General features: G+C 41.2%; 1 protein-coding gene across 9 annotated transcripts in view; it reads left to right on the top strand.

The window, feature by feature from the left end:
- Nucleotides 1-27,077, top strand: part of erc1b (ELKS/RAB6-interacting/CAST family member 1b) — a 151,941-nt gene that overhangs the window by 54,399 nt on the left and 70,465 nt on the right. For all 9 annotated transcript variants that reach the window (XM_056748569.1, XM_056748568.1, XM_056748567.1 and 6 more), the window contains 2 exons: nucleotides 7,946-8,077; nucleotides 17,615-17,775. In XM_056748569.1, the coding sequence (XP_056604547.1) occupies nucleotides 7,946-8,077; nucleotides 17,615-17,775 (293 nt within the window). The remainder of the gene's footprint in view (nucleotides 1-7,945; nucleotides 8,078-17,614; nucleotides 17,776-27,077) is intronic.

Raw genomic sequence — 27,077 nt, 5'->3', positions numbered from 1 at the left:
ATAAGAGGAACATATGGCGCCCAGGCGCCGAATGTTTGTAGAGAGACAGTCCAGAGTACGCTACGCGAGGACGAAACTGTGACCGCCGCCCTGGATCGAGCGTGACTTAAAGTTCTTCTCAATCGCCCCTCTCCATTTCCATCTATCTCTTTAGTCTGATAAAAGGACAAGATTCTGGGATTTTATAAGGTTCTTTGCCGGATACAGAGTTCCCAGACGTGCAATAGGGATCGAGTCTTCAAGCCTCACCCCCCTCTCCCGCTGATCAAATATCATCAGCTTGAAGAAATCAAGGCTTGCGTTGGGAAACGGAGAGACGGATGGAGGAAGACGGCAGGGGAGAGAAGATGACATTATAATGAAGCCCAGTAAATACCTGTTTTACTGCGTGGTTGAGTCTGTTCCATTTTACAGCAGCGGCAAATGCTCTGATTCCCAGCATGCCTTGCGACCAGAAGGCCTGATCTCTAAATTGCCCGTTATTGAAAGTAGAAAGCAGGCCAAACATGTAAAGGGTTGGAAGGAAAATTTAAATGTCATGGTATTGAAAGCAGACTTGGTCAGTCCCCACAGGTGCATTGTACATCACCAAGACCCACTGTAAGCCATAGGTCTTATGTTTATAAGTCTCTCAGTCACTTTTATGCTCGGCACATTGTGATTTTGTGATCAGATGCAGAGACCTCATAGTGACACCTTTAGAGGGAGAGTATTTTGACAACGTTCATGAGGTAGGGTTCACACTTCTAAGTGTTCTTACAAGCACCAGTTGTATTGGTGTAGGGTATTCATAGTGAAGTTTTTTGCAATGCGCTTTATAAAGATTTATGTACAAGGTTACACATCTGCATTTTTGCCCCATCCCATTGGTCTTTCTCGTGCACACACACTTACAGGCAAATGAAAAGAGCCGACAGGTGATGGCGACACGCTGGAGTTAATAAAGCCAAAGTGCTGCCGGCGGATCGAAGGTTTATGGTCCTTTTTAAACACGCAGATATAAAAGAGTCAAACAGAAGCCTTTTATGACTGACTGGGTGGCTGCCGACGCTGCTTTCATTTGGAGGAACGTTTTACTGTCCCTGGGGGTGGACTTTTTATTCCTAAATGTCCTTTTCTTAACTTGCAACATCAGACGGTTGCAGTGCATCATCCAGCATCCCTAGTGGTCCTCAACTTTTGTAAAGAAATTTTCTTAGGAACTGGATAAAATCTGTTGTTATTCACTATATGTATATATTTATTTATCAAGAATTAGCTAAATAGCCCAAAATGTTATTGATTACTAAAAACGCTTGTATTAATAAATCGTGTCTGGTCGATTAACAAGAAATGTTTGATGTCGTTTTTGCAATCTACGTACCGTACGGCTGGCACGGGACAATCTCAACCAACAGGATGCCTCGGTGGGTCTGCGACAACAGCTGTTTGCTTTAAGCAAACCATTCTGTTTCTTTCTGCATAGCTCACTTTTGACCCATCAGCGAGGGTGCGTGTACAGAAACCATCTCGGGATTAGATGTTACATTACTGTCTCGGACAAATTAGCTTTGGCAGTTTCAGGTTCAGGACTTTTTCGAGCTGCTGAGGTCTCGGTGGAATGTTGTACAATGTTCCAGTCTGTCTTCCAAACCTCGGAAGACTGACGAGAGACGGTGCTGTAGCGGTAACACAGAACAGAGGTGAAACAAAACTGTGGTCAAAATCAGCTCGACAAGGTCGTCATCGCTAATGCGGTGCCGAGAGCCTTTCTCAACACTCAAAGGGAAACGGAAAGAGAGAGAGAGGTAGAGCGAGGTGAGGAGCGTTAAAGATGGAGAAATGGAAATGGTGCAGGCAGAAAAGAGGGAGGTGCTGTGTACTTTACACATGAAAGCTGTGATTCTGACACTCATCACCTCTCGAGCGCGAGCAGGTCGGGTGAGAGGTAACAGACGCCTGGCGTGAGACTTACTATACAGAGCGCCCGTGAAGGGGAACTCTAGGAGACATCGATTTCGTTCTTGATATTATTTCTAAAATGCAGGAAAGTGGAAATACATGTGTCTTTCAAATTATAGTAATAAAGCAGGACTTGTATTTTGTGCCCAGATGCGAATTTGAATGTTTAACATGCGCACGATAGGGAACTAGAGGTGCTTTTTCGGCTCCAGTTTTGGGGGTTTCGCTTTTCCCCCTTCGAATACGACAGAGCTGTACTACAATCAAGAGAAAATATCTGCACAGGGACATTACCAAAATGGCTGCCTCTTCAAAAGCACGCTCGCAAAGCTGCTCCATCTGATACCCATCAGCCCCATATGCAGGCCCTCTTCAGTCAGCACAAGAGCCTTGCTGTTTACACTCATCTTTGTTCTGCTACATCTCAAGTCTTTCACCTCCTCCTTATGCTAAATGTTTAGCTTCAGGCTGTTTCAGACACTCATTTCTCTCGTTCTAGCGTTTTTTTTGTCTTTTTTTCTGTGATGTGCATAAACTATTGCTTTGAAACGACCCCAGAAGATTCCCCGCTGAGGGCAGAATTTCCCTGCAGAGATACTTTGATGATAATGACTTTTGCTTTGGGGGGGCCCTTTTTATGGCACATTCTGGCCAGACACCCACACGCACACTCGATCACAGCACTGTGAATTAAAGGTCAGCCGCCCGCCACCGCAGGTGGAGCGTGGTGGATGAAGAACCGGTGACTGGTACAGAGACCCAAAGGTCTAGCACACCTGGCTAATGGCTAATGAAGGATGATGGTAAGGTGTTTTTGTGGCCTTTGCATAACAGCTGTGTTCTGAAACTTGGTAGTCTGGAAACTATGTTAGACAGCTGCCTATCTATAATAGGATCTTGTTAGTGACCAATTTGGAGAACTTGACTTCGTCATTTGACTTGTATTTGATTTCAGTAGCTCGCGGTTTGCATGATCCCGAGATGAAGCATGCAAAATATTGTTGTATCTGTACTTAATGTAATATGCATTATTTCTAATAGATAACACTTTTGCGGTGCATTTTGGAGCTGAAGGTTAAAGTTGTGGTATTTAGGAGCCATCTTTAAGTTAAGTCACCTAGCTTTCAGAACTGCTGTTATGTTGGGATCTCTTAAACGAAAAAGGGCTTCACTATGCCATAGAAGAACCTTTTTTGTCCTAATGGTTCCACAAAGAACCTTTAACATCTGAGCAGTGTTGGGTGTAACTGGTTACTAAGTAATTAGTTCCCGTAAGTAAGGGATTACTCTTATTTTGTCTGTGATTTAATTAGTAACTTCTGATGCAATTAAACTAAATACTGTGTGTTATATATGTGTGTAAACTTTAAAATACGGGCTTAAATGTATAATTCTCACATTTGTATACCTTGGTGAGTTAATAATAAAATATGTAGATTTCTATTATTTATTTGAATAAATTAAAAGAGCCGTTTCATGTCTATCTTTGAATCACTAAGCTAATCAAGGTTGATGTAGGATATAGAAAATTATTACTAATCAGTAACTAAATACTTTTTGTAGAGAGTAATTTGTACAGTAATCTAATTACACTATTGAATATGTAATTAGTAACTAGCAATTCATTACTTTTTGAGAGTAGCTTGCCTAACACTGCATCCAAAGAAGCTTTCTGTATCATAAGACGTTCTACAGAATGTTGCGAAAAACGGTTCTTCAGATTATAAAAGTGTAAAGAAGAGATGGTTCTTAAAAGTAACATTTGACTGAAGGGTTCTTTCTGGAACAAAAATGGTTCTTCTATGGCATCGCCGTGAAAAATCCTTTAAGCACCTTTGTTTTGGGGGTTTTATAATGCTGCATCACCAGATTTCTACAGCATTTTGATATAAAACGTGGAGGTAACTTCAATGTGAGGAGAATGAGAGCAAAAAGAGAAAGATGAGATTGATCTGGATGAAGCTGAATAGAGCTCGCTTTAAAGACGCAGATCTGAGGATGTTAGAGAAGTGATTGAAACAGTGTTCACAGATCTCAGTAACCACAGGGCCCAGAGGCTTTATATTCAACTCTGTTGGGAGCTTTTTAAGTCTGTCATGGAAGCTTAGATTGTTTTTCTGCCTGTCACTCTGTGGTTGATAACGTCCCCTTCTGACCTTCTTATTTATAGCATTCACAGATTAACAAACACCCGTGGGGTATGAGGAGGTGTTGTAAATGAAGTGCGGGGGACTGCCCTAGTTCTTACTTATTTCCAGACATTTGGATTTGCAGCCAGTGCAGTGCACTCTTATTACTTATTACTGTTTTTACTAGAAATTAGTATACAACATAATTCAAGCTTCAACATATTTTCTACTTTCAAAAAGACGTACAAAAATGTTCACCACTGCCCTAGTTTATCAAGATATTTCCATTTTTTAGCTGCTCAATTTTTCAATCCGTTCCCCGTTTCTCAAACAATGACTGTTTTACTGTTTTCACAAAATGACAAGCTTTGTATTACAGTCATAAGAAGTCCAATGAATCATTTGTTGAGCATCTCCCAGACTGGCTATGTTTGTTGTGTCTCAAACCGAATGCGGTTCGGGCCATCGGAGCATTTTCGAATTTGTTCGCCCATGCGTCAGCCGCAATCTCCGTGCTTCAGAGGAATGTTTCAACTCGAACCAGATCCATAATCGGGAGCTCGGGATCAGATGGGAGGGGTTCGGGGAATCACATCCGCATGTTCTCATGTCTTTAATAGACTTCCAAGGTCTTTTTATTGGGCCAGTTTGTTGGCTGATGTTGTTTGATGTTCCCACGCTTTTGGCCTTCTTGTCGCTTTCCCCTGCCAGAGGACGGACACCTGTTGTTCTATTCCGGTTTTTGCGTAAACATTTGAGATTCCTTACTCTCGCACCCAGAACGGTACAGAAAAATGCTCCCACTGGGTGATAACTTGTAAGGGACATCTGTTACCCAACTCTGTGTGCTTTTTATACTAGCATCCTGCTGTTTTGAAGTCATTTTAAATCAAGTTTTTTTGACGTGTGCCACTCGCTAAGAACTGATGAAGTGCATTTACTTCATTTCCCAGTATTTCACTTTTCCAATCTTAGTATCGGTGATATGTTATGGTTCTTGATAACTGATATGCATTCCAACACCGCACATTTGAAGTGGTTTCCCTATTGAGCCACAACTGGATACTGTTGTGGTATCCAATTGGTATTGAAGAACCGGAAATATTGATTACAACACATCATTACTAATATTAGAGCAGTAAACCAGCGTAGGTTTAATGTCGGTCTCCAATTGGACCGGGGCGGCACTACAACTCAACCAACGCATTTTTCTAGTCCCGTGCGTTCCAGAAGGCAGCCGCAGATGGGAACAAAATGATCTCACATTGAATTAGAGCTCTCTAAGTTACATATATGTGTGTACGTTAGACAGCTGCAAGTCATTTCTGACCCGACTGTGTGAGCAGAGCTTTTGTTCTGCAGACCCTATCCCGCTCATCTCCTAATTGGTTGTGCGGGCAGATTCCCCGGCGAGCCCCGGCCGGTCCCAATGGGACTGCATGTGGCTTTGATTTGTGGCTTCCCCGAGGTGTCTCTTTCTATCATCTGTGCGGTTTTGGCACCAAAGGCATTACCATAATGAGATATTGACCGAGCAAAAAGGATTACTGTCGCTTTAAATCAAACCAAAGTGACTGTGGTCTGCCTGCAAGAGGAAAGCGTGAGCTCAAAACGGTCAAAATAAGATACAAGCCTTTTAAAAATAAAAACGAATCCTCTGTCATCCGCACCCCTGCCACCCTCCTTGCGTTTGAACTTCCTGTAATTGCTGACCTCGGTTACGGAAAAAATCTGCCGATTCGACAGATGCGTCTGGTTATCTTGGTACCTTGACATTGCCTCTCTTAGCAGGAATTTGTGGTGTGTGCTTCCAGATGAATACGCTCGCTGTGATCTTCTGCATCTGGGGTTGTACGCATCAGGCCTCCGAGGTGGATGCTTTTTGCTGTGAGGCAGGTTCTCGAGCTGTGTTTGTATGAATGGGAGGTTGTTTGTGTGCATAAGCGCGTCTGTTTGCTTGGTTGTGTACGTCAGCACGCATGTTTTTAGAGATCTAGGTTAAGTGCCTCGGGCCTGCCAAACGAGTCAGGACTTTTGTAGCAGGTTTTGAAATGCGGGGGGGAAATAAATTGTGAGTGTTCCATGAAACGGAGGAACGTAATGAACTCGAGACTGTTCCCGTATTCAGCGCTCCTCTGGACTCTCTCCACCTATCCCACATTGCCTGTTCACTCGAGTCTCCCAACACTACTTTGTCTTGCTATCTATCAAAACCTTTCCCAACATTTTGTCAGATTTACCCCACAGACCCATCAGTAGGACTCAATTACTTCTTTATGAATACCAAACCAGAATTGATTCTTTATCTCATATTTATTGTAACATTTTGTGGCTTACTGCTTTAATAATTGTATTGTTAATGTTTTATATATCTATATATTAAGGCTGTCAGACCATTAATCATATCCAGAATAAAAGTTTGTGTCTACATGATATATGTAGTCTGTGTATTGTGAATATTCATTTTGTATGTATAAACACATTGAAAAATATACAATGTTAAAATCAATAAGCATTTATATTAGAGCTGTTAAACGATTAATCGTGATTAATCGCATCCAGAATAAAGGTTGGTATTTAAATAATATATATCTGTGTACTGTGCATATTCATTTTGTATTTATAAACACCAAACATACACACACTTGTGTATATATTTAGGAAACATTTAAATTTGAGGTTGAAATTCTAAGTTGAAATTCTTATACAAGTTTATTAATTCTTATATTTTATATTTTTCTTAAATGTATGCATTTATGTGTATGTGTTCATAAATACAAAATGAATATACACAGTATACCGATATATATTATGTAAACACAAAATTTTCTTCTCGATGCGATTAATCACGATTAATCGTTTGACACCCCTAACATAAGCATATGTAATTTAAATTTTTGGTAAATATTAATAAATACCTTTAAATATTTATTAAATATATATACTGTACATGTATGCGTATCTTTTTGTGTTTATAAATACGAAATGAATATGTACAGTACATTATTTAAACACAAACTTTTATGCTAGATGCGATTAATCGTGATTAATCGTTTGACAGCCCAACTACATGCGTCTATTTTTATATAGGCATATACTATATGTACTTCTAAAGCTCACATATATATGCATATACATATTTATAACACTTAACACATTTCATTAAACTTTCTTATGATCTTACAATTGTTTTTCAGCTTGTGATTTCTCAATCTCTCTTTTTTTCCGTCTACATTGATTTTCTTCATCACTATTCTTTTCTGGTGGTTGGTTGAGTCAGGCTTCATGATAACAAGGTCTAGGCCCCTGATGATTCCTCGGTATAGATTTGCCCGAGCAGAAGGGTCTTGAAGTGGTGTTATTTGGCTTTTGACTGACGAGTCATGGATCTGGTCTGACTCACGGCAGCAGACTGTGGATGCATGAGTCACATCGCTGAGATGGACAGCTTTGGTTACCCTCAGTCACCGCAGTCATGGAGTTCATAATGCTTTTACCTCACACGCTGAGATGTTTAGACAGATTTCGTCTGAACTACCTGCTCCATGTATTAGCGGTCGATTTTAACAGAATGGATAATCGTGTATATTATACTAATATATGATAATACAATTGAATTATAGCAAATGAAATATGATTGAATTAGCTGAAATTCTGCTTTTATTTAAACAGCATATGATCAAGTCCTGTATAATTATTTTGGGAAAAATGTGTATTGTGGAAATTTAAGTAATTCAAATAGCTGAAATTCAAAATGTAATTGCACAATATTTTAAACACAACGTGCATTGGACAAGGTTTTAAGTACTTTCATGATTTTATTGTCCATGTTAGCATACTTTATTTACCAAAACATTCTTTTATTTTTTACCCAGGATTCTCTTCAGCAGAAAGACGAGCGGATCGAGGAGCTGGAAGAGGCGTTACGTGAGAGTGTGCAGATCACCGCAGAGAGAGAGATGGTGTTGGCACAAGAGGAGTCTGCCCGCTCACACGCTGAGAAACAGGTGACAAAGCCAAAAACATTCAGTGAATGAACTGACCCATGGTTCTTATTTTTAGGGTTTAGACATTGTCATATGTTACCTTTAGATCAGAAAGAAATATTGCTGTGATGTTAATCCATTAGAGCGTTACACAAGAGCATAACACTTTGTATTTGCAAACTTCCTGCTATGTGGAACGGGGCGATGGTTGGTAATTTGGTTTTGCGGACATCTAGCCAGCTGGCAATATGATTAGGGATGAGGCGCCTAGTTTTGGCGATGTTGAAGTGTTCATCATTGTTGGTATTCACATACTTTGGTAACAGTGTTGCATAAAGAGCAGCGTTCGTGTATTTTTACCCCGCGGGCGCCAATGTATTACCTCATCAACACATGTGCACCACAAAGTTCACCCAAGACTGAGAACGCTGTTGTCATTAACTATTCCTAAACCCATATGAGTTTCTTCCTTGACACCCAAAAATTGAAAAACTGCTCTGTTTCATAGAATGAAAGTAGATGGAGACTAGGGCTTCATAGCTTCGCACTAAAAACGTAGTTTTTATTTACCTTACTTACTTTGATTGATATCCATGGTCACCATTTTCTTGCATCATATGTCACAAAGCCACAAGGATGTTCTGCCATGAAAGGTTGTGTGTAAATGACAGCAGAATTCTCATTTTAAGTGAACGTTTTCTTTTACCGGCAATGTGACGCTTGCCTAAGCTTGCCTTAAAAGAAACCGTCTATCCATTGTGCAAATATCTACTTTTTCCCAATGTTTACACAGAAGTTTATGCACCTCCACGCAAGGCTAGCATCTACCAAGCTGGGGGTATAATGGCTTTTGCTTGGCCCACTGTATTGCTAACTACACATCTGCCTTGAAAGCCTCCTTCACAGGACTTGGGAACCAGAAAAAAGCCGCCCCTGTCGCAGCCCATCACGGTACCAGTGCCCACAGCCGTGCCAGCCAGCCAGCTCCATGCCAGCGCTGCATCTCTGTGCCAGCTTTAGGCCGGTGGAGAACATTCATGTGGCATGCATTGGTTACTTGTTTGCGTCTCACGTCAATCTTCATTAAGAACGTAAATAAGCTTTACAAGGCCCGTGTGAAGACTGCTGACTTTGGTCTGTAGGCGTAGAAAGAACCCACACATGCATACAGGGAATGTCTTGTGTGTGGACAGCACTCGCCGTCGTTTCTTTCTTTGTGTTTGGAAGGCATCAATGGGGATTACACCACAATGCGGCTGTCTGTGTAGCCCGGCCCTGGAGATAGCATCAAACCTCCTATAACCTCCTGTGAACGAAGCGGACTGCCTTGAAACGGAGAGCAGAGCGGCTGCCAAATTCCCGCTTCCCTTGTACCTGAATCCCTGCACTTTTCCACTTTTCTCCCCCTCGTCCGTCCAACCCCAGCCAAACCTTTCTCCCTCGACTATGGTTCTTTTTTAAACCCGTAATGGTTTGTTATACCTTGTGTGGATCCTGGCGTCTTGCCTTTTCTTTCCCTTTCCTCTCCCATAGTCGTGAGATGGCTGGCTAAGCTTGGTCCCAGCGCGCATTGCCGTCTCGGCAACGTACCGCGAGTTTCTTCACTCTGGGTGGACCTCCGCTCCAATCCCCCGGAGGTCAATTAGAGCCGGGGCTGCGGCAGGATCCAGCGTTTCTGCTAAGCCTGGCCAGGCCCCTCGACTGAGCTCGAAGGGAGGAAACGGGGACAGACTGAGTGCCACCCTCCAAAACCCAGACTCCACGCTCATTACCACCGTCCCGGCCGCATCAGGTCTTGCTATGAGACCCGGAACCATGCTCGGGGATATTGACCGTTAACGTTCAACCGGAGAGGTTCAGCCCCTCCCTGGCACCTGTTATATAAGAATGAACTCAGAGCCTGGTGTTCCGGCTTACATATTTCGGGAATTATGAGCTATATAGGATGGAAAAAATATGGATGGCGGTCTGCCTTGCTGGCAGACATGTTTATAAATGCGTAATTTGTGGGCCTGCATTAAACCATGCAAAATCAAATTAGTTTCACACACACTCTCTCTTTTTATTCTTTCTCTCCTCCACTATTTAATGAACATCAATGCTTCACCACACCCGCTCTTGTGCCAATCTTACGCAAGAACTCGTCTCCAGCTCTGTGTTCAATTTCCTCCAATAGCTGTTCGCCTCATTGTTTGAATTTTGCAGAACATATGCTGGACTGAACGCAGTGCCGGTACAAATTGCTGTCAATGTGTTGGTTTAAAATGTATGGGGACAGGACCTGCTCTTTGTTACGCTTACATGAAGTGAACCTCTGCCAAGTATGACTTATTTCTTTTTAAAGTAAGCCATGTTGTACAATCCGTTCCGTGTGTGTTCCGTCAAAACTTGTGTACTTGTTTTGAAAAAGTGAATGGGTGAGCTACAAATTGTTTGCTAGTAAAATTTTGAAATTTTAAGCCAAACATGTGTTTCGTTTAGGTTCTATACTAGCTGAAAGATCGCTGAAGATTATAGAGGCATGTGATGAACGTTGTTGACTGGCCTTTGTATTTGTTAAAGGTGCAGATTGTAATAATTTTATTTATTGTAATAAATATCTTTGTTCTGTTTAACATAAGGAAAGATATTTGGAGGAATGTTAGCAATTCTGAGCCATTGACTACCATGGTAGGTGTAATCTTTTGTTTTGTTGAACACAAAATACATTTTGAGGGATTTAGGAAAGCAAACAGTTCCGGTGCACTTTTGTCTTCCATTGTCATTTTTCCTGCTATGGTGCCTTAGTCGGTTGCCAACATCCTTCCAAATGTTTATCTTTGTGTTTAACCGCACAAAGACATTTGTTCAGGTTTGTAACAACTAAAGGGTAGGTAATTCATAACAGAATTTTTATTTTTGGGCGAACTGTTCCTTTAAGACTAAATGATGTCCAGCTGTTTTTTTTATTAACACAGAAAATATTTTCTCTGTTTGCTGCCATTGAAGCATCGGCTTTAACAATCTGTTTGTTACTAAGGGCAAATGTGGTCACTGAAAGAAAAAGAGAACGAGGGGTGTTTTCATCCTACACAGGGCGCTCGCTGCGACACCAGTCACTCAGCTCGGGCGCAGGATTTACGGCCGGGATGTAGAAATGCGACCAGCCGCTCATGCGGGGCCAGTGAAAACGTTTTCCCAAGACCACATGAAAACACGCGTCCAGTCTTCAGACATGATTCAGCAGCAAAATGACATACTTCATAAGCTTCTCCGGAGGCAGCTGACCAAAGAAAGCCTCAATCTCTCCGCTCGCGTTGAGCGGGGATGATGGGATGTCTCGAAGCCACCCTTTCCCCCGCCGACCCAACTTAATCCTGTATGGACCTCTTTTCCATCCCGACCTCTCGACCCTGTTCTCACTCAATGGTTTCAGTGTTGTCACATTGGATCCCCGGTTAGCATCTTGTCCCCTAAAAACATGTTTTTTCAAAGCTCTCTGCTTCCAATTTTCTGTTTGCGTGGTTTGTTTCAAACCCTTGTTCTGTTTGCTCTGTTCTGTCTCTGGATTTTTCTATAATTCATCTTTTTCTCTGTTTCCTCCGCATCGCTTACCACCTTATCGTGACCTAATGCATGACTCCTGCCACATGGACTTAAAATGGCTCAAGGTACGACACGATTAAACTTATCCGTCTCTTTTATATGGAATGATTTCAATTTTGTACTTTTCGTCAGTATTTTTTTGCGTTCCAGTGACTCTTTTATTCTTCATTTGGATGGGGGCTTTCGACCAGTGTGGCTTTTGGTTGGCTTTTTGGAATCTTTTCCAATAGGAGGCTTAACCGCTGACACAGAGCAATTTATTGACTGTTCCCTGAAGATGAGCTCTATCATATCACTGTTTCATAGGGAAGACCTCTCCTGTACTTACCTCTAACGTTCTTTCCGTTATATAGGGAAATCATGTTGATTTCCTTCTGTCTGTAAGGATGATTTATGTTTTGGTCTATCCTCATTGGAAACGTTTTGGTCGGGTTTATGGACTCTCGTGTATAAAATTAGTTTCCCATCCATACGACATGTAAGTCCTAACCGTGTGTCAGGCATGACCTGGGCCCCTGATACTTTTTTTTTGAAAAGGTTATATCAGAACCTGCAAGGAACAACATGAAATTACAACAAAAGATAACATTTATTCTAGTCTTATTTTGCATCATTCGTAACGATAACAAAACGCTGTTTTCTTAACCTTTTATCAATGTTAAGAAAAGCGTTTTAAATTATGAATTTGCAGCCGATATAAGTTTATTTAATTACAGTGAAATTGGTAAAATGATTGCGATTCATATGGTAAATACATGTGGTTCTGTTTCCCAAACAAATCATGAACTATGAATGCATAAAAATATCACATGTTGTTTTAAGATTTGTTGTTAAGATTATTTGTTGCTTGTGATTTTGAAAAGTCAATTTGATTGTAGTTCTCACTCCATACTACAGGGGATGCTGTGATGACAAAAGGGCTCTAAATGCAGTGCAGGCCAAAAACAGACATGGAAATTAGTCAAAGAATAAATAGCTCTCCCAGCTGCCACTGCTCTTTCTCAAGTGAGATTGTATTCGCGCCATCGTCAGAAACAGCCGGGTTTTATGATAAAACTTTAGAGGGACATAAAACTCCCTCCTCTGCTAATATTCCCCACCAGCTGAGAGCCAGACACAAAGCTCGGCACCCAAAACACAGCGAGATCCAAAGACCAGCTTGTTGAAATTGGCTTTGTACTCACCGTTGTGGACGAGGCTGCTGGTTTGGCAGCTTGGGCGGAGAGATGGAAGAGACGGATGAGGAGAAATGGAGAGAGAGCAGAAGAAGCCCAGCATGCTGTTGCATTAAGCTCTTTTTTATTAGGGCTATGTTTCTGCTCCGAGCATCTGGATGTCTCTCGCAGGAGGTGATTAGAAGCTTCTGAGCTCGGCCCGGACCGAGGAGAGGGCCCTGAACTGATGCCCACCGTGATCTCATCACCCACGCGGTGCACATGCATATCAAAACACACAGATACTGTACTCACCTATTCGGTTAAAAAGTAGCATGTACATGGTAACAGTGTTACATAGCACCAGAGTGTTTTTTAACATGCGTGATGAATATACCATGGTATCCTTTGAAGTACAATAGAAATACCATGTTCAAGTACTTTATGGCACCGCCTCTGCACTTTGGGCACTTTAAACCGTGGTATTAACTAGACTGCACCTTTTTCCTAAAACGTCATTCATTTAACATTTTATTTCTGTTTTATTTGGTTGTTTTGCCCCATTTGCATCACTTTGGAACGCCATTTTATGCCTTTTGAACTTTCTTTTGCTGTTTTAGTCTGTAGTCCTCTCTGCTTTCGTATCACAAGTTCACCGTTGGAGTGATGGGCGGCTCAGTTTCAGGCCGTCGGACCCTGCCACAATCTTTTCTGTTCCTTTAATCACTCTTTCCTGATGGTTGTCCACTTCCCTTTCCTGAGGTCTGACACCGATTTTGAGCGGTTGGGTTTAAATGAAAGAAAGAGGAGAAAATCACTGTTATCAATTCCATAGACTGTACATCACAACCGATGTGAGCAATTACTCCGAGTCGCAAAAACACTTACAGAGACCGAAGCCTGGCTGTAAAAATCGTTTAAAGGATGTTCGCCTCGAATGCTTTGATCTGTACTGGTTCTCCCTCAACAGTTCACATTCCCGGTGTGAGTCAGGAAGTGTTGTTATCATCACCCAGTGAAGTGCTCAATCTTTCACACCCGAGGTGTCATAATTCACTGCGGTGTTTCTTTACGACTTGACTAACATCTGAGGTTAGTTTGTACTCCCCAGAGAAAACAAGCACTGCATGCTACCTTGCTCTGTCACACGCACACACACAACATCACGAGTCAATGCTGAATCTAGTATTTTTTACAGAACTATTGGGATAGAAGGCATTGATCGGGTTCCTACTCCTATGAACATTTCTTTATTGCTACATGAATAGGTATTGTGTAATAGTACATTTTTATTAACTTTAGAGAATTATATTTACAGTTTTATATTTCAGTAGGCTATTCAAGAACTCTATTACACAAATGTGTTTTGTTGTACGAACACTGTATTTTAGTACAGTTTTATATTTTAGTATACAAAGACTGTATTTTAGTATAAACAAAACACTTTTTAGTAAAGTATTGTATTTTATTACATAGACAATTTGTTTTGTTATAAAAGCTCTTTTTAGTACACTTCAGTATACAAGCACTGTATTTTAGTATAAGCAAAACACTTTTTAGTAAAGTATTGTATTTTAATATATTATATTTAGTATACAAGCTAGAGTAAACAGACTCTGTATTTTAGTATAAATACAAGTGCTCTGTTTCATTATTTCACAAAGGTGTTTCGTTAAACTCTGTACTTTAGTACAGCTTTATATTTTAGGATACAAACGCTGTATTTAATGATAAACACAACCCATTTTTAGGACAGTTTTATATTTTTATATAGTACAAGTGTATTTTAGTTTACAAACATAGTATTTTATCATACAAATTTTTTTAGGATAGCATCCTATTTTAGTTTAACGGACTCTTTTATTTTATTTTTCTCAATCATGGCATTTGTTTTCAACAGCAGGCTCAGAATACGAACCAATTTTTTATTTCCAACCCTACAGATCTAGAAACCATAGGTGTCCAAAGATATGGGTGTGCAGATGTTCTAGCTTGTGTGTCTGTGTGTGATTTTGACTTTTTGTCCGACTGCCAGACTGTTAGTCAGACATTAAAAATCTTCTAATTATCTCTTAATGAATGACTTAAGTCTACGGCTTAGAGAACTTCGCTCTAGGCAGTGCTAACTAAATACTTTTACAGTAAAAGTGACCGAGTGCCCTGTAAATTCATTTGAATCCATTCGTTCCAGATGATGTTTGGTCACCGAGGACTGAGTCGGTTCGCATATCTCCCTTCAGGCGGAGTGACACCATATCGGTTCTCATACATCCTGGACTGATTAGTTAACTGCTCTTCTGGTAGTGTGTGTGTGCAAAAGAGGGTTATGTTGTCGAGACCTTGGTATGCTGATGTATAAAAATGCACCGCGGTTCTCACGATTTGATCTTTGCCTCCCCCTCACCTTTCAAAAGGTGATCGGTTTGATTGACAGCCCCATTGCCCCGCCCTTAGCGTAGAGTAGCCACAGGCAGTGAAACTAACGCTGGCAGCGTTTATAGATTTCCATTCCACTCTGGGGGTCCTCAGGAAGCCCGTCTCAATGCTCCTTTGGTTTTTTTCTCCGGAGAGACAAAGGTGAGCTGCATTCCTTATTCCCGCTGTATCTGTAAAAAATAATATCATCATTTACATCCACTTGTATAGCTCTCGCTTGCCAGTATTATATTTTTGTGATCTCTGAGTCCAAAGTATTCCCCAGTCGGCTTACAGGCGACATGTGCAGATCCATCAGGGGTTGCCCATGCTTCTTTGCATGAATAATGATTTCCTCTTCCTTTTTTAATTCGACCTGCATTACATCTTAACATTAGACATTCGGGTGAGCCCTCTCTCTTACCTAACGCTGTCCAATGCAATTTGCCAGCGGATCTCACGTGCCCAGGGGAGGGACCATCATCTAAGGGTTTTTTTTCTCGGTTGCGCTCATGACCCACCCAAAGCTTCTCAATTTCAACCCCAAGACTGTGAGTTAATGGTATGAGATGACAAACGAGAACATATGAAGTAGAGGGATAGGAAAGCAGATGGCAATAAATATGGCCGTGCAGGGTCTGGTAGCTTGTACGCTGGACTTGGCTCAGTTGCAGTACATTAGGAGGATGACTTATGAAGACAGCTGGACATCTCATTCTAATACTTTCCCACCTGGTGTAGTTCCTCCAGCCACTAGAGGGCAGCACCGCTGGAGGGATGCACTCACACACAATTGCCTCTACACTTTAGGATCATTTCACTATGAAGTTTTTTTGGTAGATCTCATAAGGATGTATAGGTTATAAAATAAAGGTTTTGTTTGATCCCTTCAGCTGTTTTTTGATGTCAATGCTCTTAATTGCATCTCGCACCTTAATTGTTGCTTTTATTGAAACCTCCTTGTTAAGCTCAATGTAGTTATACTTTTAAAATCATCTCTGTTTTTGATTCGCATCTGGCAGGTGAACCTAAATTAGCAAAATTATATAAACATTGAATAGTTCTTTACTCTTTTAGCTGCCTGAGTAATGGTGATGAAAAACCTACCTGGTTTGCGTGTTGCATCATTTGTTTTTGTTTTACTTTTTCCATTGTTATTGTTCCTTTACGTTTGTTGGTTTAAGGACAATACGTTGATGCCTCGACGACATATATTTCGTTTTAATTGGATAAGCTTTGCTTTCGCACATCCCTACGGGAAGTGTTTTGAAGGATTTCCATCTGCGGGTTCTGTTGAATGAGCCAAACAAAAGCGGATGAAAGAGCGAGCAGTGAAGGTTATATAGAGCCAGAGAGAACAGACAAAGGAGACTGCACAGATCGCAGCCCGAGGCGTGCGCCGTTTCCTGCGAGCGGAGCGATTTCAGAGAGTCCTGGGGTGAACCACAGCGGTCGAAGAGGCTGTGAGAATCGCCTTGAGCCAAGTCACTAAACCTTGCCTTCCATGGAATACATAAACCTGCCACGCAATTTGATTTATCCCTCTCGTTCGCCCGCTTCTGTTGCTTTGAGTTATAAACATTGTGTGGAAATGGAGGGAGAGAGAGAAAGAAAAATCACAATTTGAAATTGAGATCGCCACCTTTTCAAAAACAAAATGTGGAGGAACTACTTTGCGGACGTGATGTATGGCAAACCTCATTACGGAGTCCTGACTGGTACTCTATCTATACTAACAAAATGACGCACATAAGTACAATCTCACGCTTTATCATTCAGTTTTAATGTCAACATGGATGACTTTACCAACCTCTCAGAAACTTGATATACCTCGAAGGAAAGAAATATTCTGGGTTTAATACAATCTAAGCGCTGACACCATCTGTGGAAAATCATTTAGATTTTTGTTTGTTTAAATCAACAGCATGTCACAGTATTTCATCTAAAATAATCTGTACACGATATAAAGGTGACATATTTAAAAATGCCAAGAAAAATGATTCCCTAAACACACTGACGTACTACCATTGCGATACGTTTTTTATATCCAAAAACCAGTTTGTGGCATAACTTTTCTCATGTTGTCTTCGTTTTCTGTCTGTGTCTCTGTAACCTTAATCTTTCTTTTCGAATGTTTGTTTGTCTTTTTCCCTCTTTTGTGAACTGCTCTCCCTCTCTGTCTGGCATCTTTGGTTTTTTTAAAACTCCTTTACATTTCCGTGCACGAATCCGTTGGTGTCTCTATTGTGCGTCTCTCTTGGCCCGCTGTGTCTTCATGAGCATATTTGTTTGGTTTCGACCTCGTCAGACGTGTTATTATGGGATTATGTTTTCGTCCTTCTGTTTTGTTTGTTATCGTTCGTTAACACAAACGTGTTTGTTTTGTGCGTGTTTGCATTGACAGATGGAGGAGCTGTTGGCAGCCATGGAAAAGGTGAAGCAGGAGTTGGAGTCCATGAAGGCCAGGCTGTCGTCCACCCAGCAGTCCCTGGCCGAGAAGGAGGCCCACCTGACCACACTGAGGGCGGAGCGCAGAAAGCACCTGGAGGAGGTGTTGGAAATGAAGTAAGACATTTATAGACATCCTTCATCCTTCTTGAACTGATACACTGTTGCTCACTGTTGAACTCGCATATCTTCCATTCACAGTTGTGTTAAAGGGCATAAGATGGAAAACATGATTTTCCCTGCAGTCTGCCGTAGTATGTAGACATTCTCGACATATTCCTACACATCCCAACGCTCCTTCCACAGTCCACTCTGACCATTTATGGAAACTGTGCTGCAAAAACATGATTTTGATGTCAGCCTTGTTAGCACGCGACCACCTACAATTACAATTGCAACTTGGCGGGGCATTGCTGCTCATTTACTCATGCGATGAGGTTAGCTAATCATAACATGTCATTTACATACAAGTCCTAGAATTGAATTGGCCATTTTTTTCTACTGTAAGGCAAAGAAAGGGAGAGGGAGGGGATTATAAGTGAACCTCAGGGAAAAAGGAAAAATGCTGTAATGTGTAGAATATAATCACTTTAAAGACGTGCTGCTTTTTTGATGCGTTGAAGTTTTAATACACAAGAATATAGAAAGTTTGAGTAGGGAAAGGAGTTATGGAAATGTAAGTACAAAGGTATTTAAATGGTTTAAGTATACTGACATATAGATGTTTTGAGTGTGGAAGGTTTAGTAAACTGGTATTTACAGTAGATGTTGGAGTGTGAAAATTTTAGTACGCTGTTATATACATGGTGTTAGAATGTAAGTACAGAATTTTAAGTACACTGACTTATTGATGTTCTGTAGAATGTAAATTCAGAATAATATTTAAGTACACTGGCATGAAGACATTTTGAGTGTGGAAATGTAAATAGATAGACATATAGACAGATAGACAGACAGACAGACAGACAGACAGACAGACAGACAGACAGACAGATAGATAGATAGGTTTAAGCATGGAAGTATTTAAGTCTAGGCACATTGGCATATAGATGTTCTGTAGAATGTATGTTGAGAATATAAAATATTTGGCATATAGATGGTTTGAGTATGGAAGTTTAAGTACACTGGCGTAATAATGGTTTGAGTATGGAAGTATGGGAGTTTAGGTACACTGGCATATAGATGGTTTAAGTATGGAAGTTTAAGTACACTGGCATAATGTTGGGGTATTGAAGAATGCAAAGTTAAGTACACTTGCATATAGATGGTTTGAGTATGGAAGTACAGAAGTTTAGGTATACTGGCATGTAGACGGATTAAGTATCGGAGTATAAAAGTTTAAGTACACTGGCAAATACAGTACATGTTCTGACTATGGAAATGTAAGTGGGCTGTCCTATAGATGGTTTGAGTATGGAAGTATGAAAGTTTGGTGTGTAAGTTCAATATTTTGTTAATATTAAAATGTGCTTTGTCGTGTAGAGTTTGTTTTGTACAATGTTTGTCATACAGTGATGGATGGTCTGTATATGATCCTGTCAAGATGCACATACAGTAGAATGGAGGCCAGAGGGCTGAAGTATGTGCTCATGGGAGGCTGAATGGTTTTTGAGTGCGTCTTCACACCAACCTTTTTCCTCCTCCAGCACTGCTAAGAAACATCCTTCAAACAGAGCACTTCAGCAGATCCCTGGACCTCTCAGGCAGTGTTCTCTGCACTCTCTTGTTTTTGTAGCATCTGTCTTTCACACAAACACTCTCTTCGCCTCTTTCTCACACGCTGCTGGAATTCTCTGCTTCCTTTACACTTATCAGTCCGTGAGTAGACCTCAGAGGTTTGAGCACTTCATGACTGGAGATATGGATAAGAGCAGCACTAGTTGAATGTAAGAGGCTGAAGGTCTCCAGGCAGAAGTTGAAGTAGGATTCAGTGATCTCCCACAAGTGTGGACTTAGAAAACAGGATGAATCTCAGATAGCAGACGCTAAGTTTAATTCATGTGGCTCCACTCAGATAGGTTTGGAGGCAGGACTCTGTCTTCTCCCCCATGGACCTTATCATATCCTGTGGATGTTTGAATAGCTTTTTCTCCTTTAAATGCATTTAATGGGATATTTTTTTAAACTTGGCACTCAGAACGCATTTCATTGGTGGCTATGCTTGGAGTGCCACGGGGTTGTGTCATTTCCTTTGGGCGGTACTTTTTAATGAACTTTTTATTAATTGATCGATTCTGAAATGGACCTTAGTATATCAGGGCATTTAGTGTGTGTTATTCATGGGCCCTCTTTTTAAACATTCTAACCTCACAGAACTGTTGTTTTAGATAGAATATCAAATAAGTTGGACAAATAATGATTGTGGTTGAGTCAAAATGAGTCAGAATTGGCCGTTCAAGCACTTTGTGTTTTCCAGTCATTGGCGAAGGGATTTAATTGTCAGCTATGTCTTTGGAGACACGGATCTGTTTGCACGCTTGAGCTGTGCTTCCAGTGGATTCTGGGACGTGTGACATTATTAAGTTAAAGAAAAGGCTGTCTGGCAACATGATGATAGTTTTGATCTTGTTTTATTGTCACAAGGACTACTGCGTACTTTATTGCTTGCCCCTTAAGACAAAAAAAGGCTGGAGAGCTGGGCCCCAATGCCACATCCATGTTCAAACTAGAGGTCAGCTGAGACATGGAACACTGCAAAAAATATTTTTGTTGAGAGAAAATGATATGTAGTGGCTTCTGGATGTAGGGGCAGAGCAGAAGAGGGGTGGTCTTCGATCGGTTTTGGCCATGAGCGTAATGCGGTCAGGGACGGGGAAAGTAGAACGGGGCCCCGTCGCCAAGCAGCCGTCAACCAGCTTGACCACTCATTAAAAGTTCGCAAAATAGCAGACGCAAAGGTCATGGGCTTTTGTTTTATTTATTCTCCCAGGCCGAACTTCCGACCGCATGGTTTCAGTGGAGACGCCGACCCTTTGAGCTGGTTCTCCATCCCGTCCATCTAACAAGGCTCAATTACAACAGTTACAAGTTTGTTACCCTTCGGTTTGCAAAAAAATAGCCTTCTGTGTATTGTACTATATATATTTTAGGCTTATTTTTGAAAGATTTTTTCAGCCACAGTCTCAATTGAGATCCACCAGATTTTCTTTTTTCCAAAATATACGCTTACATTGTCCAGGGTCTGATGTCCAGGATCTGATATTCATAAGTGTGTTCGGATCATAAGTACCGCATTTTTACCACAGTTGTATGTAGCGAAGTGTTTCGTCAGTATTTCTCTGAATATATTTTGCAGATTGTTGTTCATTTGCATTGCTCACAATAGAATTGAATGGTGAGCTGTGCTGTTCTGTTACCAACATTTTTCAAAATATCTTCTTTTGTGTTCCTCAGAAAGTCATACATGTTTGAGTAAATGATGACAGAATTTTCATTTTGTAGCTGAACTACTCCTTTAAGTGTGAATTAAGCATGTTTGAAATAATCAATTAAAAGGCACAGTGAAGCACCGTGGCGAGTGTCGACCGCTGTGAGGTCATTTATTCTTTTACTGTCTGTGACTAAAGACCGTTATGAGGTCATCACTCAGTTAAAATCTAAATGGACTGAACAACCGTCAATGAGGTTCCTTGATAGTGCACGGAGGTGGGTTCAAGCTGTGTTGGCGCCGAGGTTCATGAAGGCAGCGGTGATTTATGCTTATGTTCGGGATTGTTTGGTGGAAGGAGCCGAGGATTTAGAGCGGCGGAGGGTCCGTAATGAGATCTCCAGCACACCATCTCATCCCCGCGTTTCCTCTCCACCTAGCGCAGCTTTATGTGCCCCCGTACCGATGGAAACGACATGTGGAGATATCCCGGCGTTTGTCTATTTGAGGTGATTCGCTAACGCGCTCGGCAAAGTGCAACCGCAAGGCAGTCGTCAGTCGTCCGCCTTTGAGCAAATGTTTAACTTTCTTTCTGCAGTTGTTTGGGAGCGGTGGACGTTTCGGAGGGCCCGGTGAGAGGTGGGTGATGATGGAAGGGTTGATCTTGATGAAGAGGCCCCTCTCAGATGTTTGCTCTGAGGCATTAAGCCACTTGTCCGTCTTTTAGGGATTGAAAAGAGCAGTCACCACCTGCACCGCCTCCTAAGCCTGTTTTACACATCCTGCGTTGGTAGACTCGCATTATTGCCAAAGTAAGATTTCTGGGAAACTATGTTTTCTTTTTAATAATAACTATTATTATAAAATACTGACATTTTTGTGATTGGGAATTATCACAAATGTTGTGTTAATGAAATTACATTGACATGTTTGTTTTTTTTTGCTTCCTAAGAAAGATGTTAAACATAAACATAGTGTATTTACGCACCTTAATGTCATTCCAAACCTGTATGACTTTCTTTTTTTCTGCAGAACGCAAAAAAATATTTTAAAGAATATTAGTAACCAAACAACAGTGGCCTCCATTGACATCCATTGTATGTTCTCAAAATATCCTCTTTTGTGTTCCAAAACCCGTATACTATATTAATATAATATTCAATTTATTCTCCGTAATGTGTTTTCTGCTTGAGTTCAACATAACGTGATCGTGGCGTTAAAACTCCAAGCTTCTGTGTGAACGCAGCATCTCACTAATACAGGCGGTGGAACAAAAACATACTTTCGCAGGATGTGTGAAACATACTTTCGTTTCGATCTTTCTGAGTATAGTTTCTCCTAAAGCTGTGAAATAGCGTTCTTGTTAAACCGGCCGGCGGCTGCCTGCCCATGCAGTAATTGATCAATATCACTCTTAAAATTCCCGACCGCTCCCCGCATGTGTCACGGCTGCAACATTTCATGTCCTGCGAGAGTCCAATTATAATTCTTCAGCGCGTGTGGTGTGTGTTTGGAGATGTTTAAATTGACACCGGGTGACCGCCAGGCTATCGGCTGCCCACAAAGTCTCTATCGGTAGGGTGGGTGAAGCTGCTAATTGCCCCTGTTAGCACCCTGGACTCATGGTGCGTAGCAGACAGGCAGGCTCATTACAGGGACCACTGCTTCAGAAAAACTGCAAACCTGCAGAAGTCCAGCGTGTCGGTTTAAATGAACATGTGTGGTTTAGAGAGGTTTAGCCCGGGGAATGACTCGCCACATTCACACGCTACTGAAATGCCAGCTTGTTGTACCATTCAAAGAATTGTTGTTTGGTTCAACAAGAGAGAACAAAGCGCAAAGGGGTGGATAAAACATTGGCACCTTACTGGGTTTGATTGGTATGTAGTATAAAACGCAGATTGGCATCATCAAACGAAATACTTTAGAAAAACTGTATTTCCCACTACCCCGTTATATTGTTTTAAGATGTCAATCACAAAGTCCAAATGTTCTTGCCTTTGTAGATTTGTAATCTCTGAATGCTACCATCTTGTCGTGAATGACGCTTTTGTTAACCCAAAGTGCCAAGTTCAGTGGGTGGTATGATTTAGCTGTTATAATGGGTGTGATAACACGCCGACTCTCACGGGCAAGCCGATCTCAGCGGCCTTGATGTCGTGTTATTAGGGCCGCCGGGGCGGATTTGTCCAGGGTATTTGGGTGGCAAAGGAGAGAGAATCTAACATGATCTCTTCTGAGAGAGCTACAGCAGTCAGGGGCCATGAAGCCCTGGCCCCGAGATCTTAGCGACCATGTGAGAACGGATTATTTTAGCATGGAGCCAATGAGGCTGGACATGTGTGAGAGGCCAAGCGGGGCCTGCAGCGATTAGACTTTAAACGCCACACAATGGCCTCGGCCCTCTGATCATGTATCAGAGAGCCATGATCCGGCCAAATCGCAAAGTTGCACGTCACGTCTCTGTACGTGTCAGGGGTGTTTGGAGATAACGCTGCGGCGGAGGTCCATTCTGATCATGTCTGACGTGTTCTGGGCTCTGGGGTCTTCTGCTGGGTCTGTACTTATTACATCACATTAAGAGACACTTAATCTTTTGTTATTAAGCCAGCAGTGATGGGTCAGTTCTTTTGTTGAACAAAAATTATCATTTCAACATTGACCGGGTTGCCTTAAAGTGAAAACTGTGGACATGCTAGGATGAAATTAAAAAAAGCTTTCTTTCAATTAGCCCCTGGATAACTACAAATGTTACTGTGAAACAGTCACTTTATTTAATATATACAACTTTGCAATAATTCCATCTCTACGCTAAAATATTTATTCTGTGTATGACTCTTTGGTCTGTAGAACACAGAAGAAGATATTTGAAACATTGTCTCTGTGGCTTTGTATCATACATGTTTGGAATGGCATGAGGGTCAGTAAAGGAAAAAATACATATTATTTTATCGATTATTCTTTTCCCATGTTATTTTTTTCCTTAACAAACAAAGTTGTGGAGCAGTGTTGGGTATAAATTGTTTTTAAGTAATGATTTACTGTCATTTAATTACCTCCCCCTTGAAAAAGTAAAGTAAGGGATTACTCTTATTTTTCTGTAATTGAATTACAGTTACATCTGATGTAATTGAACTAAATACTGTTTAATATATTCAATTGTGGAAATGATATCAAAATTATAAGTCTTACTTTAAGATATATGGTTTAATGTGTCCTTCTTATGTTTGTATACTTTGGTCAGTTAATAAGAATCCTTACGTAGTTATTTATTATTTATTTGAATGAATTAAAAGAGCCGTTTACTGTCTATTCTTGAATCAATTCTAATCAAGGTTGATGCAGGATATAGAAAGTAATTAGTAAGAAGTAATTAAATACTTTTTAGAGAGTAATTTGTAAAGTAATCCAAGTACACAGAGAATGTAATAAGTAACTATTTCTTCGTAAGTTTCTGTGATGGCACATTCGTAGTTGCATTGTGAATTTAGGGTCGATTCATAGACAAAGTGCATACAATAATGTACACTAGATGGCTTCACAGGCCAGAAGTCAGTGTCTGGTTTGGCAGAAACATATCAAGCTGTTTTCTACATGGAACTCCTGCTGTCTGACTGAAAACCAAGGCTGACCCTAAATCACCAGCATCCCTGCTAACAGACATTAATGATTCTCAACCCCTCAAGGGTTTCTCAGGATGAGCTCAGCAATACGCCAGATCCGAGGACAGTTCCGGAGGTGTGAATTTACACCTCTGTCACTCCAGCTGTGGTGTTTATTTTTCAGCCTTTCGCTGAGAAACACGCAGACCGGTTTAATGTAAACATGCTCTCGAAGGATGTTCTGTAATGGATTAGCTACGGTTTATGTGAACTTGTACATTGGAGCATTTAAGGACTTTAACTCATCTAAGCGTTTGGCTTTTCCATCCCGACCATGTCGCAATTCCAGCGCAACCCCATAAATCACGCTCTCATATTGAAAGTAAGAACTGGAAAACTCACAACAACAATTTACGTTGTGAGAAAGTGACGTTATGCCAGAGCCTCTGGTGTCATTGACTGGAGGGGGGCCGGAGGGGCCAAAACAGAGTAAAAGATGTATTCTTTAAATGCAAACGTTCACTACTCCCCCATCCTCCAGCACTTCTGCTCATCTCCAGACAGCCGGGGAATGCTCAAGGTCAGAACTCAGAGATGCATATCCATATGTCTTATCAGCGGCGAGGTAAAACTCCTGCTGGCGGCTCCTGTCCGTGCATAAATCACACAGAGCGCCTCATCCACAGGATCAGGACGGGCACTGTTTGAATTTATACTCTGTAAATTCAGTTTCCCCTTAAATCACTGTCGTCTCCATAACACTGCTGTCCTCCACTGTAAAAACCAATTCTTAGTGACCTTATTTCAAGTTTACGTTCAGTGGATCTTGTTTGTTCGTGTATGGTGGCCCCAAATAATGTGTGGACACGTTTGCATTATTTGACATGATATCAACGTGAATGACATGCATGAAAAAATTAAGACAACATTCCAATTTTTCTTATGTGATCAGCATTTTTTAGATGTATTATGGCTTTTCCAGTCCAGTGTGTGTTGAAATTCAACAAAATCAAACCTCAGGAGTGACATAAAGTCATCCAACAGCAACGTGAAAGGCTGACAGCATGTGATAAAACTCAAGGTTATCACATAAAAAAATAAATTCCTAAATACATGTAGAAATATGACTGTTGTGTTGCTTAAAAGTTAATATGAAACTTGTTTTCTTTGCAGTATTTGAGTTCTGAAAAAAGCTAAAAGCATCTTTTCTGTTATTATCACCTGTTTCTCCAGTTTTCATTTTCTGCAAAATAAATGCCAAAAGAAACCATATTTCATATGAAATTTAAGAGGATAACTGTTAGTTGCCATTTTACCTAAACACATAAATATAGTAAATTCAGAAAAACTGAAAATAATTTTGAAAAGGTCTGATCATTTTATTATTATTCATCAATTTCAAGATGTGCACAAATACTGTTTAAGGACGTTGTATGAACTAAATGGAAATTTTGAGCCAGTACTTTAAGCGATTGAAGGATTCTTCCCCACGTTTAATCGTGTAACACTTTCATCTGTTTGTTGATCGGCTTGAACTGATGAGTCAAATCTATTTCCAGCCTGAAACGTGCTCTCTCACAATTCTAGCCCTGCGCTGCGTTGAGCTTCCCCTGCTGTTTGTTAGGAAACGCTCTGCCACGTGGTTCTCGCCGCCTTTTTCTTTAGTGGATAGTTAACCTTGTTATAGGTGGCGTTTTATCAAAGCAAGCTGTGTCGATGTCCAAGAACTCATTTTGCTGCTTTATTTATAGATGACAAACACACGACCACTGACACACGGCACATACTGTGAGCTCTGTTCATCTGGCTTGAATCCCCGCTCACACACACCTGCTCCTAAAGCGGTTTGCTTTGGCACAGTGATCCGCGGGCTCCTGCCCGGGGGGGGATGTTACTCAAGGTGACAGGTTGGGACAGTGTGGTTAAACGGTCGGAAACGGGAGCGACCGGGAGCCAAGAGGAGGCGGGTGGAGGAACACGGGCTTTTGTTGGAGGCAGGTGGTTGATAAGATGAAAGAGGGATGAGCAGCCAAGTTCAGGGCATCGAGAAAGAGTGAGAGGGAGGGATGGAGCCAAACACAACATGTAGGGGCCAGACAACCTCCGTGAGCTTCCCGCGAATTATTTCTAAGCCACACATTCGCTTTTTTTCACATATGGGAGCGCAGGAACTTGCATTTTAATTTTAGTGTGTGGTTGCAGCCATTTCTTTGCATTAATGTATTAGCTGCCGAGGCGATGGCTTTATCCTCCCGTTCATACACATCCTGTCATTCCGCTGTAGACTAGATAAATGAACTGTGGAGTGAGTGCTTGCTTGGCACCGCTGTTCCTACGTTATAGAGACTCTGTGTCTTTCTTTCACTGTATACATTGGATAAGAATTTCTAGATGGAATACAGCGGACATTCAAGTTTCCTAGTAATCCTGTTTCTTCTCTCTTTTTTTAT

This window comes from Triplophysa dalaica, chromosome 5, assembly GCF_015846415.1.
Source record: "Triplophysa dalaica isolate WHDGS20190420 chromosome 5, ASM1584641v1, whole genome shotgun sequence".
Classification (NCBI taxonomy): Eukaryota; Metazoa; Chordata; class Actinopteri; order Cypriniformes; family Nemacheilidae; genus Triplophysa; species Triplophysa dalaica.
Note: the sequence above shows the minus strand (reverse complement) of the source record. Positions and strands in the feature narration are given on the sequence as shown.